Source organism: Asterias rubens, chromosome 6 (genome assembly GCF_902459465.1).
Source record: "Asterias rubens chromosome 6, eAstRub1.3, whole genome shotgun sequence".
Lineage (NCBI taxonomy): Eukaryota > Metazoa > Echinodermata > Asteroidea > Forcipulatida > Asteriidae > Asterias > Asterias rubens.
In genome coordinates this window covers 18,821,238-18,839,968 of record NC_047067.1, presented here as the reverse complement: position 1 = coordinate 18,839,968, position 18,731 = coordinate 18,821,238, and the positions used below count along the sequence as shown (strand labels likewise).

Genomic DNA, 18,731 nt, shown 5'->3' with positions numbered 1-18,731 from the left:
AAATTTACAACGCTCTTCACAGATATACACATAGTATTTTCTTTTGAAATGTTATAAGTATAAATCAAACATTTGTAGAAATGAAAATTATATCTTCCATAACAAATCTCTTGTAAGTACTCTTAGATTCTTTTCATAAAAAATATAGTCTCTCTAAAAATGTACATCATTTTTTTTCTCTCAAAAATACCCAATCTGCATAGAGTGCATTCAAACTTCATTTCAAGTTCCATGACGTAAAAGGTGTGACCAGTTCCATCAAGCTAAAGCAATAACTGAATGGACCCTTCCCATGAAATATGCTAATTACATTCACGCATGCGTACAGACCCTGTTGGTTGGCAAACACCATAGAGTTGTGCACTAAGCAGACGCGCAATCGCGTCTGCGTCACGCACCCATTAGCCGTGTACAAAACAGCGCGATGTTCCCTCATTTTGCCAACCAAAACGTTAGTGCGCAAGCGCTATGTGCAATTTACATATTTCATGGGAAGGGTTTATTAGTGGCCACAGCCACATCGTATTCTAATTGGCGGCTACGGCTACAGCTACATTGTTGCTAAGGGTATTGCTAAGGGTGTTGCTAAGAACGTGGAACACAGCCTTAACATAATTGTTTCTGATTGTTAAAAAGAGTTATCTTAGGCTAAGGCTGGATATCCATGAGTCCGTCATGCTTTGCGAAAAGTGCGAAATGCGTATAAACATACGTCAAGCAAGGCACAAATTACAACGATCCAACTGCATACTACCTTATCCCTCAAAATACTTGTATTTTGACTGGCATGTATTAAAGGCAGTGGACACTAATGGTGATTACTCAAAATAATTATTAGCATAAAACCTTTCTTGGTGACGAGTAATGGGGAGAGGTTGATGGTATATAACTTTGTGAGAAACGGCTCCCTCTGAAGTGAAGTAGTTTTCGAGAAAGAAGTAATTTTAAAGAACGAATTTTATTTCGAGACCTCGGATTTAGAACTTGAGGTCTCGAAATCAACCATGTCGGTTCGATGACCGACTGAGCTCAAGTTTTCACAGGTTTGTTATTTTATGCATAAGTTGAGATACACCAATAGTGAAGGCTAGTCTTTGACAATTACCAATAGTGTCCACTGCCTTTAAGCATCCTAAAAATGTCATAAACCATCCAATAATTCTAATCTCATTATTAAGTATCAAAGATGTGACAAAATAGCACATAAATACACAACACTTCTTTTACATGATCACAATCCACCAATTGTGGTAAAACAACAAAGGGTTTTTGTAGTCTGTGTATGGCCTGCTATTATGTATGTATCTTATAGCTGTCCTCGGCAACAACATCTAGTGAAAACCATGACTAGAGTAAACGAACATAACCCGTTACCTAAGAAAGCTGTAACAAAAAATGCACGTTGTAAAATAAGGCTTGATATTTTGCCTACTTTAGTCTGCTTTCTATTATTTATGTATTTTCTTTCAATAGTAAGGCCTATTAGAGCCTGTCACAAATCAAATAACGGTTGAAGTTGTTTATGTTTCATTAAGCAAATGTAAACTTTGTTCATATTGGTAAGACACTGCTGTAGAATTGCAAGGGTCGTGGGTTCGAATCCCACCCGAGTTACATGCCTGTGATATTTTTCCACAGGACTCGGGGAAAGTACTGAGTATACAGTGCTAACACACATCGGTGTATGGGTAAAAAAACAAAATTAATATTCTTTATCCCCGATGCAAATTTGGCATCTATTACTTGTAATATTTTGTTGTTGTATTAGTAAGCCTCATAGAACCTACACAATGTGTACATACACAGTTAGATCTCCGTTTGTACTTGGACCAAATATCATGCCTGTCACAAATCAAATAACGGTTGAAGTTGTTTATGTTTCATGAAGCAAATGTAAACTTCGTCATATTAATCGCAGAAAAACATTTTATATAAATATATATTTTCCTTCAAATTTGAATTTTATGCTGCTTCCATATCTAATGAGCCCCCATTTTGCAAAACAAGTTCTGTTTGTCATAATTGTAAAAGTTCATAGAACTTATAAGGCACATAGCGTGAGAATGTATATACTGTATAATGAGCTTCTATAAAGTCAATATTTTAAACAATTATACAAAAAATATCTACACTTTTAAGCACATACAAATAATTTAAAGAATAGGAGTGGGCGCCCACAGTGTGGACCTGAGAACAAAGAGGTCAACATAATGAAGGGACTTGGAACTCTATGTGGACTTATGTCCAAACAGTGTGGACCTACTTCCACACAGTGTGGACCTGAGAACAAAGAGGTCCACATAATGTAGGGACTTGGAACTCTATGTGGACTTACTTATGTCCACACAGTGTGGACCTACTTCCACACAGTGTGGACCTGAGAACAAAGAGGTCCACATAATGTAGGGACTTGGAACTCTATGTGAACTTACTTATGTCCACACAGTGTGGACCTACGTCCACACAGTGTGGACCTGAGAACAAAGAGGTCAACATAATGTAGGGACTTGGAACTCTATGTGAACTTACTTATGTCCACACAGTGTGGACCTACTTCCACACAGTGTGGACCTGAAAACAAAAGAGATCAAAATAATGAAGGGACTTGGAACTCTATGTGGACTTATGTCCACACAGTGTGGACCTACTTCCACACAGTGTGGACCTGAGAACAAAGAGGTCCACATAATGTAGGGACTTGGAACTCTATGTGGACTTATGTCCACACAGTGTGGACCTACGTCCACACAGTGTGGACCTGAGAACAAAAGGGGTCCACATAATGTAGGGACTTGAAACACTTTGTGGACTTACACACGTCCACACAGTGTTATTGTACAGTGTTGAAGATAGATTTTTTTTGGCAATTCGGAGCGTGTTGTGAATATGAATATGAAGTTCACATTAGAAGAAAAAGATTCTGTGAAGTTTGATGGATTTAGCCCAAATGTTCACAGGTTTGTTATTTCATGTAATGGTTGATCACACAAGACATGAACACTGTATTTGACTCTTTTTTTTTAGCTCTACAAATGCTGTAAAATACCTTAACTCTAGCAAAATATTGGTAAAAAAAAAATACACAATAGCAATCTATTGTTTAAAAATACATAATTGACTCAATTAACAATTTGCAAATAACTCATTTAAAAACTAATAATTAAAATATACTTTGAAAAAAACAATTACTTGTTAAATTATCATTCTCAAATTATCATGTGCACACACTTCACATTTAAAAATGTATCCGAAAAAGTTGCATAAAAACACTTTAAAGAATATTGATCAATTAAAATGAGTTACTAAATTCAAATGATTCTGAAGATGGTTTTAAAAACAGAAACTATTATAGGCTGCTGTTAGTTTTAATAACGAAAGTCAATCTTGGTGTATTGAAAACAATTTGCGAATAAGTATGATGCAATATGGTTTTATATACATGTATAGTAGTACTTTTGACTGTCTCCAACTCATGAACGACGCACTTTTTAGTAAGTGCAGAATTCCTTTATCCTTTTTAAGAGACCATAGCGGCCCCAATGGCTTGTACAAAAACACACATAGATTACTGCCTAAGAGGGTTGCAAAATCTTACCTCCTACCACTCAAACAAAAAGGTCAAAGTTAAGGTCACCACAATAATTTGCTTTTCCATTGTTTCCAATTTTAACAAAGTATCCATGTTTCCAAAACAAACAAAAAATTCTCTTTGGTCTTTTTCACAATTTTTCAGACAAGTTGTTTCAAAACAATGGGAGACTTTGAAACGCTAGGTGGCAGCAAACATATACCAGGTAAATGTCCATTGTTGACGTAGTGCTGAGCATGCGCACATAACCAAGAACAATGGATTTTACCTGGTAAGTCTGCTGCCACCAAGCGTCCCAAAAGTCTCCTGTTATCAACAAAAGCAAGTCTGGGTGTACGTTGATGATTATATATAGAGGATCTCCTAAGGGTTAAATTTGGCCTGTGCAAGTGACGATTTTTGACTAGACATTTTGCAGACAAATTGTTTCAAAACAATCAACAACAAAACCATGGTTTTATGGTGCTGATTATACAAAATGGTCTTTAATTAAATGGTTAAATTTGGCCTGTGAGAGTGGCGGTCTTCGACCTTACGTATTACTCTGGCCCATTATTAGGGTCTTTAATCTCTGGAGAAGGGGGGTTGTTAGCCGTGTAAGCAGGCGGTGGTTCGGGGTACCCGCCTGCCGTTAGCATACCGTCCTGCATGTAATCCTTAGGCGGCAACGGACCTGCCTGGAAACCGGGCTGGTACTCAGATACGTCGTACGGCAGACCGGTCTTCTCTGGCAGATTTGGGACGCCTCCACCAGCGGCGCCGAGAGTTGCGTAGGCAGGATTCTCAATTGTGACAGGAGCAGCTGGGTCCAGCCTCGTCTGTGGTGGAGAAAACAAAACCAACATTAGTTTATTAATCGAGCTTGACTAAAACAAAACTTTGCATCATCATCAAACCATGGAAATACGCATGTGTTTACACACAACGCAAGACTATAAGGTTTATCGCATCGTCTATATCTTTGTGGGGGTCATATGGGTTCAACAGCGCCCTCTCTTGATATTTTGCTATTCGCGATAAACCTTATTAGAAGTCGTATCTTGAACACAGCGAGGATGCTGTTTTTGCTTGTGATGTCATAAACAATGTGTCTTCTAGAAACTCAAATTTGCCACTCCATTGCCAAGGGAAATTATAAGCAGGTGTACATCTTTCTAGATAAAAAAAAAAACAACAGGAGCATCTTGAACCAAGACTACTACCCAGCAGGACCAATAAGCTTGCTCTTTCATTAGTGCACCAGCTTTTCCACCTAGTCCATATTTCATATTAAAGACACTGGACACTATTAGTAATTGTCAAAGGCCAGTCTCCTCACTTGGTGTATCTCAACATAACAAACCTGTGAAAATTTGAGCTCGATTGGTCGTCGAGGTTGCGAGATAACTATGAAAGAAAAAACACGCTTGTCAGACGAAGCTGTGTGGTTTCAGATGCTTGATTGAGACCTCAAATTCTAAATCTGAGGTCTCGAAATCAAATTCGTGGAAGGTCACTTCAGAGGGAGCTGTTTCTCATAATGTTTGATACCATCAACCTCTCCTTATTACTCGTCACCAAGAAAGGTTTTATGACAATAATTATTTTGAGTAATTACCAATAGTGTCCACTGCCTTTAAAAGGGAATGCTTTTCCAACCCTGAATTAGCCAGCCAGACCACCCTGAGAGAATTTTGACTGGTCCTTAGGTGTTATAGCGGACCACTGTTTCCTTACCTCATAGTGGCTTTCAACAGCTACTGGTGGAGGTGCGATATCAACGTTTTGTCCATCTCGGTAGGCAACGGGGCCAGCAAACTTACTCCTGAAACATGAAGGATATGGTACAGTTAGAATTATTTTACAGTTAGACGATGGAGGTGCGATATCAACGTTCTGTCCATCTCGGTAGGCAACGGGGCCAGCAAACTTACTCCTGAAACATGAAGGATATGGTACAGTTAGAATTATTTTACAGTTAGACGGTGGAGGTGCGATATCAACGTTCTGTCCATCTCGGTAGGCAACGGGGCCAGCAAACTTACTCCTGAAACATGAGGGATATGGTACAGGTAGAATTATTTTACAATAAGACGGTGGAGGTGCGATATCAACGTTTTGTCCATCTCGGTAGGCAACGGGGCCAGCAAACTTACTCCTGAAACATAAAGGATATGGTACAGTTAGAATTATTTTACAGTTAGACGGTGGAGGTGCGATATCAACGTTCTGTCCATCTCGGTAGGCAACGGGGCCAGCAAACTTACTCCTGAAACATAAAGGATATGGTACAGTTAGAATTATTTTACAGTTAGACGGTGGAGGTGCGATATCAACGTTCTGTCCATCTCGGTGGGCAACGGGGCCAGCAAACTTACTCCTGAAACATAAAGGACATGGTACAGTTAGAATTATTTTACAGTTAGACGGTGGAGGTGCGATATCAACGTTTTGTCCATCTCGGTAGGCAACGGGGCCAGCAAACTTACTCCTGAAACATGAAGGATATGGTACAGTTAGAATTATTTTACAGTTAGACGGTTGAGGTGCGATATCAACGTTCTGTCCATCTCGGTAGGCAACGGGGCCAGCAAACTTACTCCTGAAACATAAAGGATATGGTACAGTTAGAATTATTTTACAGTTAGACGGTGGAGGTGCGATATCAACGTTTTGTCCATCTCGGTAGGCAACGGGGCCAGCAAACTTACTCCTGAAACATAAAGGATATGGTACAGTTAGAATTATTTTACAGTTATAATTATCGTATTTTCATGACGATTGTCTTCATTACTGCATATTTGTTTTACCTTCTTGTTTCTTGAGCATTCATAAAGTGATTTGCATATGTCAAAGTTCATGGGAGGCCTCAACCAATCATGCACTGGTTGGCATCTCAATAATGTCTAAATTAATCAAATGGTAAGGTGTGTCTGCCCAGTTTGCACAGACTGAATGCTTTTTTGTCAAAAACAGGCCTTGCCTTTTTTTTTTTTTAATAGGCACAAATGTGATAAATTCACAAGGTGTACGCCTTGCATTTTTGTCAAAAATAGGCGAAAGTGATATAAAATCACTAGGGCCCAAGGGGTAAGCCTTGCATTTTGTCAAAAACAGGTCAAAATTTGATACTTTTTTAAACTAGGCACAAATTGGCTGAAATCAAATATGAACATTAATGAGATCTTACTTTCGTTTGCGGTAGAAGATGAAGAGGAGAATCACGATGATGATTATGGCAAGGATGATGAAGCCAACAAGAGGCCCAATGATCAAGACACCTGCAAGAGATCGGAAAACAAACAAAAACCACAATGTAATTAAGGTAAGCAACTAGAAACATGTTTCCCAACCATAACAATAAAACAGGGGCAAGTTGACATCCCAAAAATGGCAGAATTTCTGTAAACACATTTTTCTGAGGTTTGTTCCATGTGGCACTGTTTTACACTTACAAACAATCAAATCATGCAAAAAGTACATTTTAAATCCACAAGTTCCACAACACCAAACATTGACAATAAAATAGATGACATTTACCCGGCTCTTTTTCATCATCACGCTCTCGTTTCTCATCTTCAAAATATTCCAATGGTTAGCATGGAAGAGTAGAAAGCTATCATGAGTTCTATTAGCAGTTATTTCATAAAAATGTAAAGATGATTTTTAAAGGGACCTGTTGCCTTGGATCGGGCAATTTTTGTAAATAAAAAGTGTTTGAAACTGTTTGTTATGAAGTGCATATGGTTGGAAAGATATGCAAATATGCCTCAAAATTGCATGGTTTTCCTTAAACGTGGTGAACTAACACAGCTCACCAACTTGTGAAGTCAAGATTTTGACTTCACAAAATGGCCGACCCTGCAATTTTGAGGCACAAAATGGCCGACCCTGCAATTTTGAGGCATAAATGTGAGGATCGTAATATTCTACTTTTAAAACATCTTTCTAACTACATCTTTCATTTCATTAAAAACAGTTTCAAATGCTTTTCACAAACCAACTCACCCGATCCAAGGCAACGTTTTCCTTTAGTCTTAACATTTGAGAATTTAACACTTTGGTTATTGTATAGAGTATAAAAGAGACCAAAATCTGCTCTTACTTGTGGGTCCGCCCCCTTCACTTTTATCTGCAGTTGCACAATTTGCTCCTATATAACCTGGTAAACAGCTAGGGAAACAAACAAACAAACAAACCAAATTAATTAGAAAAAATACAGTAAAGGGCAGGTATGTGTAATCACTCTTAAAATTAATGATAACAGTAACAACTTTTGGTAAAAAGCCTACAGTAGATTTCGTTAGTATAAAGCATTTTGAGAAATGTTTCACTTCAAGGTAATGTAGTCAAGTAAAAAGATAACAGTTTTTATGCCTCGAAATTTGAATCTGAGAAGCGTCACTGTCAGTATTGTTCTCAGATTGTGTGTTCTTATGAGGGATTATTCAAACTGCGAGGTCATGTTTGTGTCGGATTTTCAACGATATCTCAAATGGTTCCAAAAATTAAAGGTATACTTTGCGTTGAACGGAAAAAAAACAGTGAAGATTCAGCATTTGTTATGCCTAAAACTGAAAAAGACCCTTTGTGTTTGACTTGACAAACAGCGCTCTCACTAAGGTCAATGAAGACCTATCATTGGTTGAGACTTGGGCGTGGCACTTATATGATCTCTATCACTAGTGTCTACTTTCCTTAACCCATGATTCGGCAAAGTTTAACTTTAAACTCTAATCCTTTTATCCTTTTATAGAAAAGAACATGACCGAAAATATGAAGACAACATTAAAAGATATCCATGTTAAGGCTGAATCACACTGCAGCGATAACGAACACGATAACGATCACACAACAACGATAATGATAATGCAAAGAGAACGCATTCTATTGGTTGAATGAGCGTGTGCGGATTCTGCGTGGAGCGATTCAACCAATAGAATGCATTCTCTTTGCGTCATGATCATTATCATTTTTGTTATCGCTGCAGTGTGACTCGACCTTTAGTCTGATAGATAAAACAAGGAAGGTTGTACAAGCACTTAAAGACTAACTAATTAAGCTTTCATAGCAACCACTACTTGGTTGTTACTCCCAAAGCTTATGTAGTTCTTAGGTAGTACATTTTTTAGTGCTACTACAACCTTCCTTGTTTCCAAAATATGAATGAAGAGTTGTAGATACTTACTCGCAGGTTCCGTCTGCCCTACACATGCCTCCATTGTCACATTTACAAGGTAAAGTAGTGGTGGGTGTCGGTACTGGTGTCCCTATAGAGAGTTTCAAGAAACATCAAACATTGGTAAACTCGTATCCAATCTGGTGACTGTGGCCCTTTTCGAAACCACGGCTTTAGCTTTGGATTCGGCTTGAGGCTCCGTTCTTACGTCTAAAGCCCCGAGCGAGTATACACAAAGCACGCGCAAATTTTCAAAACAACCAGTGGGGCCTAGCTAGCCTGAGCCAAATCCAAAGCCGAAGCCGTCGTTTCGAAAAGGGCCTATGGCTACAGCTATGGCTGTTGCTAAGAGTGTTGTTATGGATATCATATACTATGAAGTAGACCAGGGCCCAATTTCATAGCGCTGCTTAGCGGCTGATTTTTTGCTTACTGTGCGATTTCTAATTCATAGCGCTGCTAACAGTAAGCACACCAAAAGGCATGCTAACCTTCCGTTGCTTACCGCACGAAAATAAATGACGTCACAATGCAAATCCACGGTAAATACGCAATATGGCCGCCCAATTTTTCTGCTAACCTGTGAAATACGCTAAGGCTTAAGCAAATTTTTCTGCTACAGTAAGCACGCAAATTTGCTTACCGTTAAGCAGCGCTATGAAATTGGGCCCTGTGCTTAATTTCATTAGTCAATGTTTTAGTTTGGGGTTGCCAGCCAGAAACCAAAGAAATTGACTAATATGAGGAGACCACCAACATAGGGCTGGATAGCTCAGTTGGTTGATCCGGAGGTCAGTGGTTCAAGTCCTGCTCCAGCAAATTTGTCGGTGTTCAATTCCAAACTGTTGTCTGCTCATTTACGAAACATCAGTAATTAACTTACCTCTGCAGTGCGTCGGATCCACCTCCACACCGCTCGGACAGGCACACTCGAATCCTTTACTGACGGCACTATTTTTCTGGGGCGGAACTATCAGGCACAAGTACAGGCAAGGGTTTCGCTCACATGGGTTTGGCTCTGAAAGGAATATGGACAAATCATTAAAGAATATTCATCTGTTTTAATAGTGAAAACCAGAAATTTTCATTTGGGGGCTATATGCAGGGGGAAAGTTTTTATTGTGCCATTTTGCAGGGCAACATCTTTAATTCCACAAAATTACGAACCGGGTTAGTTCAGTGTTAAAAGCTTCGCAACACCCGGCAACCAAATATTTTTTACCTGGCAACCAAATATTTAAGCATTGCAACAAAGCTGGTCTTCAGTGTTGTTGACTCAATTTGCTGCCTTGGACTTGAGTCACCATTTTCATTGATTTGCGACTTGACTTGAGTTGAGGGGAAAAAACTTAAATTGACTTGTGTGCAAAAATAACTTGAGAGTTCAGAATTGACTTCAAAAAACATGTCAAAATGACAATGCTGCCGCGCTAGTTTTCAATGCTTTTGTCTTGAGGCCGAACATTAAATCCGCAAGCATATGCAGACACATGGGTGCATGACTCATCGGTAGATTTTATAACTCTTACCTGGGGCCGATTTCACTAACGTCTATGTTTGCGATCATCGCTAACACACTTGCGATGAGATCGCAAACCTCAAATCCATCGCAATTGCGATGTCGCTAATTCTGCGTTTCACTAAAGTCATCGCAATTGCGATGACGTTAAAAGGGGAATAAAGTTTTTGTACGAGGCTAATAGTAGTGACCTTCATCCCGCAACAAAATCGTCGGTCATCGCTCGAACTGAAATGGCATTGTGCAGTTTATATGCAAGTCATTGTCATGTTGGTGCATACGAACTATTGTGGACGATGTTTAGGCATTCATTTACAAAGGGTTAAAGCATTTATAGGCCTATGGCCTCTATTATAATTTTAGATTTTAATAAACAGTTTTCGTAAATCTGTTGTTACGGTGGGGTTGATGAAAATTCTGACATATCTGTCTAATAATAATAGCTTCACACTGTCAATTTGCCAATACATTACACATTTTAAAGAAATGATGGTTAAAATAATCGAACCCATATAGTATCTCCTTTTTACCGATATTAAGGGGCTCTTTGCTGCAGTTGCGTCGCTGATAGTTGTCATCGGCAATCTGAGTCTACCAGGTAAAAGACCGCAAGACTAAAATAATGTAGCGCCACTCATTTTATTCTAAATCACGGGCAATTTATATGTCAAAACGTACACATAATGGCGCGATAATAAGTTTGCGATGAAATTTTACTTTGCGACCACTAACATGTCGTCGCAAGATTGTCACCGCTAAATAAAACTTTGCGACGAGTATATTCATCGTTAAGTTTTAGTGAAATCGTCGGCTAAAAATCCATCACTAAGTTGCGATGGATTTTAGATTTAGCGATCGATTTCGGCGTTTGCGATGACCAAAACGCGTTAGTGAAATCGACCCCAGGGCCCAATTTCATAGCGCTGTAAGCAAATTTTTGAGCTAACTGCAGCAGAGAAATTTGCTTAAGGCTTAGCGTATTTCAAAGGTTAGCAAGAAAATATGGCAGCCATCTTGCGCGTTCACACCGACTACATTTGTTTTTGTACAGTAAGCACAGGAAGGTTAGCATGCCTTTTCGTGTGCTTACGGTTAGCAGCGCTATGAAATAGAAACTTGTACGTAAGCACAGAATCGAGTGTTAAGTAGCTCTATGAAATTAAGCCCTGGTCTTTCAACAGGTTTTTTGTTTATTGTATTTAAAATTACCACAACATCTTGGGAGTGGGCTTATTTGGCCCCAAAGCGTCCAACCCAAAAGCAATATTTATTTTGTTAAAGGCAGTGGACACTATTGGTAATTACTCATATTAGTTCTTAGCACAAAACCTAACTTGGTAATGAGTTATGGGAAGATGTTGATAGTATAACACATTGTGAGAAACCGCTCCCGCTGAAGTGACATAGTTTTCGAAGAAAGAAGTAATTTTCAACAAATTTGATTTTGAGACCTCACAATTAGATTTTGAGGTCTCGAAATCAAGCATCTGAAAGCACACAACTTCGTGTGACAAGGGTGTTTTTTCTTTCATATTTATCTTGCAACTTTGACAACCAATTGAGCTCAAATTTTCACAGGTTTGTTATTTAATGCATGTTGAGATACACCAAGTGAGAAGACTGGTCTTTGACAATTACCGAAGGTGTCAAGTGCCTTTAAAGGGAAGGTACACGTTTGGTAATTGAAGGTGTCCAGTGCCTTTAAAGGGAAGGTACACGTTTGGTAATTGTCAAAGACCAGTCTTCTCACTTGGTGTATCCCAACATAAGCATAAAATAACAAGCCTGTGAAAAAATGATACAACAAAAAACACCTTTGTTAGACGAATTTGTGTGCTTTCAGATAGGAATAAAAGACTTCTAGCTAGAAGTCTTATATTATTTTAGTGAGAAAATACCTCTTTCTCAAAAACTATGTTACTTCAGAGGGAGTCATTTCCCACAATGTTTTATACTATCAACTACTCTTCTATGCTTGTTACCAAGTCAATTTTTAAGTTCATGTTTGCTTTGAGTAACAGCCAAGCGTGTACCTTCCCTTTAAAGCAGTTCAATGAAATGGACCGTTGGACTCACCAGTCAGAGGATATCTCTGTTCCTGCCACATCTTGATACCAGTAGGAAGATTCACGCCGTTCAGGATCAGCTCGTGGTCTTGACCCGTCTTGTTCATGCTCCGAACCTGACCTCTGTTATCAGTGGAGCGCGTCGTCCAATAGATGTCATTTCCGAAGACGTCAAGTTGGAAAGGATTCGAAAGCCCTGAGGTTAAAGGTTAAAAGCTAAGTGAGTCATTGTCAGTATGACTTGAAACTTTGCATGGTTGAAATTATACGATAAAGTAATGTTTGCGGTAACACCGTGTAATGATTATCTCTGATTGAGCTGGGGTGGTTCTGAAAAGAACCGTTGGTTTCAACTCGACATTTCGATCATTCTGCTCTGATATTTAATCGTCTTCTGGAGAATTCTCTTTCTCTGCTTTCTCCAGAAGACGATCAAATTGTTCAGGAGACTTCTCAGTTCTGAAAAGCACTGTCCTGCTTTTTTTACTACTACCTGGGGGGAAAGGTATAGAAAATTGACTGGGACTACTACTTTAGCTTATAGGATCGTTCGTAACTGCACTACCGTGGAGTGAGTTCTTAGATTGGTCTCAACGTTTCGACTAGCTTGCTCTACTCATCGTCAGGAGACTGAAGAGATATTATACAGTCGATTTCACAAAGAGTTAGGACTACAGTTGGATATAAGAAACGTATGGCTAGTCCTAAGTTAGGACGAGCAGCTCGTCATCTAGAGATAAGACTAGTCTTAACTCTTCCGTAAAATCCACCCAGAGATTTCAGCATAGAGTCAATCACCGCTCTGATTGGTTCTCCAGGGCCCAATTACATAGAGCTGCTGAGCACTCAAATTTGCTCAGCATGAAATTTCTTCCGTGATAAACACAGGATTAACCAAATTTCCATTTGATGCATATTGCCTTTAACTGGTATTCAGCTGTTGCTTGCTTATCCTGAAAAACCACATGGAAATTTGGTTGGAAATCCTGTTTTTATGAAGGCAAAATGTTCATGCTAAGCAAATTATTGTGCTTAGCAGCTCTATGAAATTGAGCCCTGATAATAACAAGACGACTAACCTTCTTTAGCAATAACCCGGAAGAGACTACCATCATACGTGATGTAGCCAATCATATCGGCCCCAGAGTCACACCAGTACACGGTATCGTTCCCAGTGTAATCAACAGCGAGGCCCGTCGGCTTGTAGAGTTTTGCTGCTGCCACGTTGATGGGTGTCATGTATTCTCCGTTCATCCACGACATGAAGAGGAGAGATCCGTGGGGGGAAACACCTAGGTCTGTCCAGTACATCAGACTGTCAAAGAGTAAGACACGGTAAGAAAATAAATCGCCTTTAACATTTTTAACCGAGGTTTTCTCACATGTTTCCCAATAACACCCCCCTGTTGAACATCACTCCAAACAAAAGCTCAACAATCGCTCTAAACAATTGAAAAAGGGCATAATATATGGTTGTTGTAGTTTTTAAGTTATGACTGTTTATAAGGGTCTTATTTTACATGGTTTTGGTGGTCGCTAGTAACCGCCTTGAGCAACAAAGGGTTAAATTGGAACAAGGCAAAGGGATCACTTGTTTGTATATTTTGTTAACTATGAGAATGTTGTTTTATGTATTAAGCATGAGTATCACACTTGGAGCATGGCTGGTAGAGCACTGGCTGCCTGGGGTGCACTACCTTCCCAACTCTCTACGAAGCAATTATGTTTAAGTGCCTTGCTCAAGGGCACAAGTGTCATGACCAGGATTCGGCTACCATCACAAGCCAACTGACGGTCACTTCAAGGTGAAGCCTAATTAAAACTGATTTGGGCTTCAACACAAATCAGGTGCCCCCTGGGCCCAATTTCATAGAGCTGCTAAGCACAACAATTTGTTTAGCATGAAATTTCTTCCTCGATAAAAACAGGATTACCAACCAAATTTTCATTTGTTGCATACTGCTTGTTACAGGTATTCAGCTGTTGTTTGCTTATCCTGAAAATCACGTGGACATTTGGTTGGTAATCCTGTTTTTATCAAGGAAGAAATTTCATGCTAAGCAAATTTTCGTGCTTAGCAGCTCTATGAAATTGGGCCCAGATCATCGTTGCCACCTACTACTGGGGTTATCCTCCCCTCACAGTCCATAAGGATGTAGACATGAGTATCATCCACTAGGAGCCTGGCTGATAGAGCAGAATGCACTACCTTCCCAACATTTAAACAGAGCAAGGTTAAAGGAATACGTTGCCTTGTATCGGTCGAGTTGGTCTTTGCAAAGCGTTTGTTATAATATGCATATGGGTAGAAAGATGCTGTAAAAGTAGAATACAATGATCCACACAAACATGCCTCGAAATTGCACGGTTTTCCTTTTTACCTCGTCGACTAACACGGTCAGCCATTTATGGGAGTCAAATGTTTGACTCCCATAAATGGCCGACCGTGTTAGTTCGCACAGTAAAAGGAAAACCACGCAAGTTCGAGGCAAACTTGTGTGGATTATTGTATTCTACTTTTGAATTATCTTTCCAACCATATGCATTTTATAACAAACGGTTACAAACGCTTTTTTTATAGACCAACTCGTCCGATCCAAGGCAACGTGTTCCTTTAAGCTTCTTGCCCAAGGGCACAAGTGTAATGATAATGATTGGAACCCCCACACTCTGCAACACCAACTTAGGTTTGATGAATAATATTAATTTAAACAATAATAATAATATCTAGTGCAAATATCTGCCAAACAAGGCACCCAAGGTGCTGAGTATATACAAACTTTCAGAAAGATAGGTTGTTGCAGTGATGGATTCTGAGACCCAATTAATTAGCACAGCAACACTTAAGGTTGTTGTGCCTAACTAGATTTCGTTCCTAAGTAGCTGTGTGAGATAACCTCCTGAGGGTATCATCTATAGAAAGTGAAGGAATTATGAGAAGTAGAGGGCAAGCTTGAAAGACTCCTTACCCCTTTCTTGGGTTGACAGCAATGGCGTAAGGTTGTGTAGCAGTATGCAACGTCTTCTCATGAAAAGGATATTCCCTGGCCGATGCAACTACAATCTTGGGCCCTCTATCTGCTGCAGCCCGTTTGCCTCTCGTTCCATCTCTAGTCTCAAGACCCTGATCTGCAAAGTAAATGTTGCTTTGGGAGGAAAAGAGAAACAATTCAAACTGTTTAGATGCCTTGAAAGCAGTGCCACTAAACCCTTTGCATAACGCGAAACAAAAAAGGGACACTGAGGTCGCACATAAGTTTTTACGCTTTCCTCCTTTAACCCCAATGAGGGGGCATAAAAACCATTACCAAATTACTTTGAAGTGAAATGTTTCTCAAAATGCTTTTTACTATCGATAGCACCTGTATGTCTTACCAAGTAAATTGTTTTTGCCATTAATTCTAACAGTGATTACCAAAGTGAACAACTTTCCCTTTAAATCTTAAAGAGATCAAATACTTCTATATAATCACCACCATACACCCAGACAATGCTTCTCTTGTTGATTTTTGGCACCATTATTTCATGAAAAATGCCTCGAAAAATTATTATAAGAGATGAAAATGCATAGGTTTGTCAATATCTTTGACAATCTTGTTTAAGCAAAAGTTGGTTAAATATTGCGTCCGTTTGCGGCTTCTCTGCCTTTGATTTCAGCAAACTCATCCTAACTTAAGATTAATTTTAAGACTTTGGTCGAGTTAAGTTCCCTATCTGAAGAAGTAGGACACATTGAACCCATCCTAAGTTAGGACGAGTTACTCGTCCTAACTCGAGATAGGATTAATCCTAGCGTTTCGTGAAATCGGCCGCTGGGCATTTTGGTACAAGCCGCTTGTTGTGGCCGATAAGGTTTCCACAGGGTTAACAAAACAATCTTCAACTTGAAAATTCTGATTTCTTTTTTGACGTACTTTCCCAACCAGTCCACTGCGATTCCCATTGGTCTATACACATTGTCCAGACCAAGGTTGTCCGGTGCTTGGGAGGCGTTTTCGTTCGAGAATTTCACTCTCTTGATTGCACGAAGCTCAGAATCAGTGAAGTACAGATGACCTGATGGGGCAAAAACAAGAGTCAAATAAGTCATGTGTTGACTCGACAACAGACCCGATAATAATACAGGCTGGATGGGGTCCCTCTTTAGTTCAATGGACAAAGCCCAAGAAATACTTTTAGGGCAAACCACAAGCCTTCACAACTGCCGGCCCGAAACTGTGGAACAGAATACCATCTCGCATCAGAACACTGGACACTGTTTTGTCATTCAAAAACAAATTAAAATCCTACCTGTTTCCAGTTACTCTTTAATTGTATTTGTTTTTCATTGCCTGTTGTTGCTGAGCGCCATGATCTAGATGGAATGGCGCTATACAAATCTGGTTATTATTAAACTTGTGAAAATGTCTTGCAATACTAGATCACATCACTGTCTCAAACAAGGGGAATTTATAATTTTGGACTTCATATAGCAGTCTCCAGACCAAAATAGCTTAATTATCTATTATCTTGTATTTTTGGTTATATTGCATTTCAGGTTTAAATTGTTTGAATTTTTTTACTTGTATTTCTTAAGAATGTAAACATGTCAATTAAAGTCTTTTGACTTCTGTCGTGTAATTTTTGTGGCGTTTTAAAGAAAACTGTTTAAAGACAATGGCCACTATTGGTAATTGTCAAAGACCAGTCTTCTCACTAGGTGTATCTCAACATATGCATAAAATAACAAACCTGTGAAAATTTGAGGTCGATTGGTCGTCGGAGTTGCGAGATAAAAATGAAAGAAAAAACACCCTTATCACACAAAGTTGTGTGCGTTCAGATGCTTGATTTCGAGACCTCAAATTCTAAACTTGAGGTGTCGAAATCAAATTCTTGGAAAATTACTTCTTTCTCAAAAACTACGTCACTTCAGAGGGAGCTGTTTCTCACAAAGTTTTATACTATCAACCTCTCCCCATTACTCATTACCAAGTGAGGTGTTACGCTGATAATTATTTTGAGTAATTACCAATAGTGTCCACTGCCTTTTAGTTTAATTGAATTAAGGCTACAAGTATGTACTGCAACACTAAATTGATGTCTGACCTAGCGGCTAACGACTAGTAGCTGCGGCTGCAACTTGAACACCACCCGAACACGCATTCAAACAAAGTATGCCCCTAGCAACAGCTAAAGCTACTTATCCATCCAAAGTCAACATGGATGGAGGTAGAAACTGGTCCTCAAAAGAACTACTTCAGCAAATCAAAAAAACTTAGCTATCACACAAGCTTAGTTCTCAACAACGTCGACTTAAAGGGTGTTTTTTCTGTCATTATTATCTTGCAACTTCGACGACCAATTGAGCTCAAATTTTCACAGGTTTGTTATTTCATGCATATTTTGAGATACACTAAGTGAGAAGACTGGTCTTTGACAATTACCAATAGTGTCCAGTGTCTTTAAGATCACGGGGTAAAATAAACACAGAAATGAACAAACTTGATTGACAAACCTGATTTGTAATCAAAGTCTAATGATTCAATGCGCTCTTCATTTATGACCAGACTTTGATACTGATCTACAAATCGAAGATATTTGCGGACTTCAGTCCCATCTCCAAAGACGATAACTTCCTGGGCTCCTACAAGATACAAAAAACAATAAAAATTAAAGAATTAATCATTCACATTTTGTGATAATTAGGACAAGAACCTGGCTCAGAAATCATCTGTTTTTCCAACTGTATTCATCTTTGACAAAAAGGTAAGACTATAGCAAATATAATCAAGATTTAGGCAATCTAAGGGTACATAAATAACAAATACAGAGTTTTCAATAGTTTTTTTTTTTTTAAGATTCATGTTGGGTGTCAAATTACATATAATGAGATTCTTCTAGACATTCCTCATTACGATGGAGTCGCGTCACACATATGGTTGGCCCAAATTCTTGAAAATGTTTGCAGTTTATATGAAGCCTTGGCATTCGTCTTAAAACGAGGTTGAAATGTGAGAAACTCACCAATAGGCTTGCAGTCTTGTCCATCGATACCACGATCCTCAAATCCATTGGCACATCTACAATCATAGCTTCCTTTGCGGTTGAAACAAACTTGATCACATGGCCTGGACAAATAGCATTCATCGATGTCTGAAGAAGACAAAATTGTGTTGACTTTAATTTTCTTCATGTTATTATATAAACCAGGCATGCAACTGCCCGTTGAAAAAAAAAGAGGAAAATTTACAAAGGCACAAGGCAAGTGCAGAGCGAGGCAGCCAAAACGCAACGGGACATGATACCCACAAAGGTAGCCTAGAAAATGTCGAGGTTTATTATGCTCTTAGGTGCATTTTTAGCATGTACTAGGCTTATTTTACATGATTGTAGTTGTACACTGTTAATGCCAGGCAT

At 39.1% G+C, this 18,731-nt stretch overlaps 1 protein-coding gene across 1 annotated transcript in view; it reads right to left on the bottom strand.

Moving 5' to 3' along the window:
- Positions 1 to 3,822: 3,822 nt before the first annotated feature.
- The window catches only part of LOC117291447 (low-density lipoprotein receptor-related protein 2-like), a 58,381-nt gene continuing 43,472 nt past the window's right edge, over positions 3,823 to 18,731 (bottom strand). Inside the window, exons 29-40 of the mRNA XM_033773135.1 lie at positions 18,339 to 18,467; positions 17,830 to 17,958; positions 16,247 to 16,388; positions 15,302 to 15,478; positions 13,412 to 13,647; positions 12,343 to 12,528; positions 9,631 to 9,765; positions 8,757 to 8,838; positions 7,674 to 7,741; positions 6,759 to 6,849; positions 5,306 to 5,390; positions 3,823 to 4,407 (exon numbers count right to left, since the gene is read on the bottom strand). Of these exons, the coding sequence (XP_033629026.1) occupies positions 4,129 to 4,407; positions 5,306 to 5,390; positions 6,759 to 6,849; positions 7,674 to 7,741; positions 8,757 to 8,838; positions 9,631 to 9,765; positions 12,343 to 12,528; positions 13,412 to 13,647; positions 15,302 to 15,478; positions 16,247 to 16,388; positions 17,830 to 17,958; positions 18,339 to 18,467 (1,739 nt within the window). The 3' untranslated portion in view covers positions 3,823 to 4,128. The remainder of the gene's footprint in view (positions 4,408 to 5,305; positions 5,391 to 6,758; positions 6,850 to 7,673; positions 7,742 to 8,756; positions 8,839 to 9,630; positions 9,766 to 12,342; positions 12,529 to 13,411; positions 13,648 to 15,301; positions 15,479 to 16,246; positions 16,389 to 17,829; positions 17,959 to 18,338; positions 18,468 to 18,731) is intronic.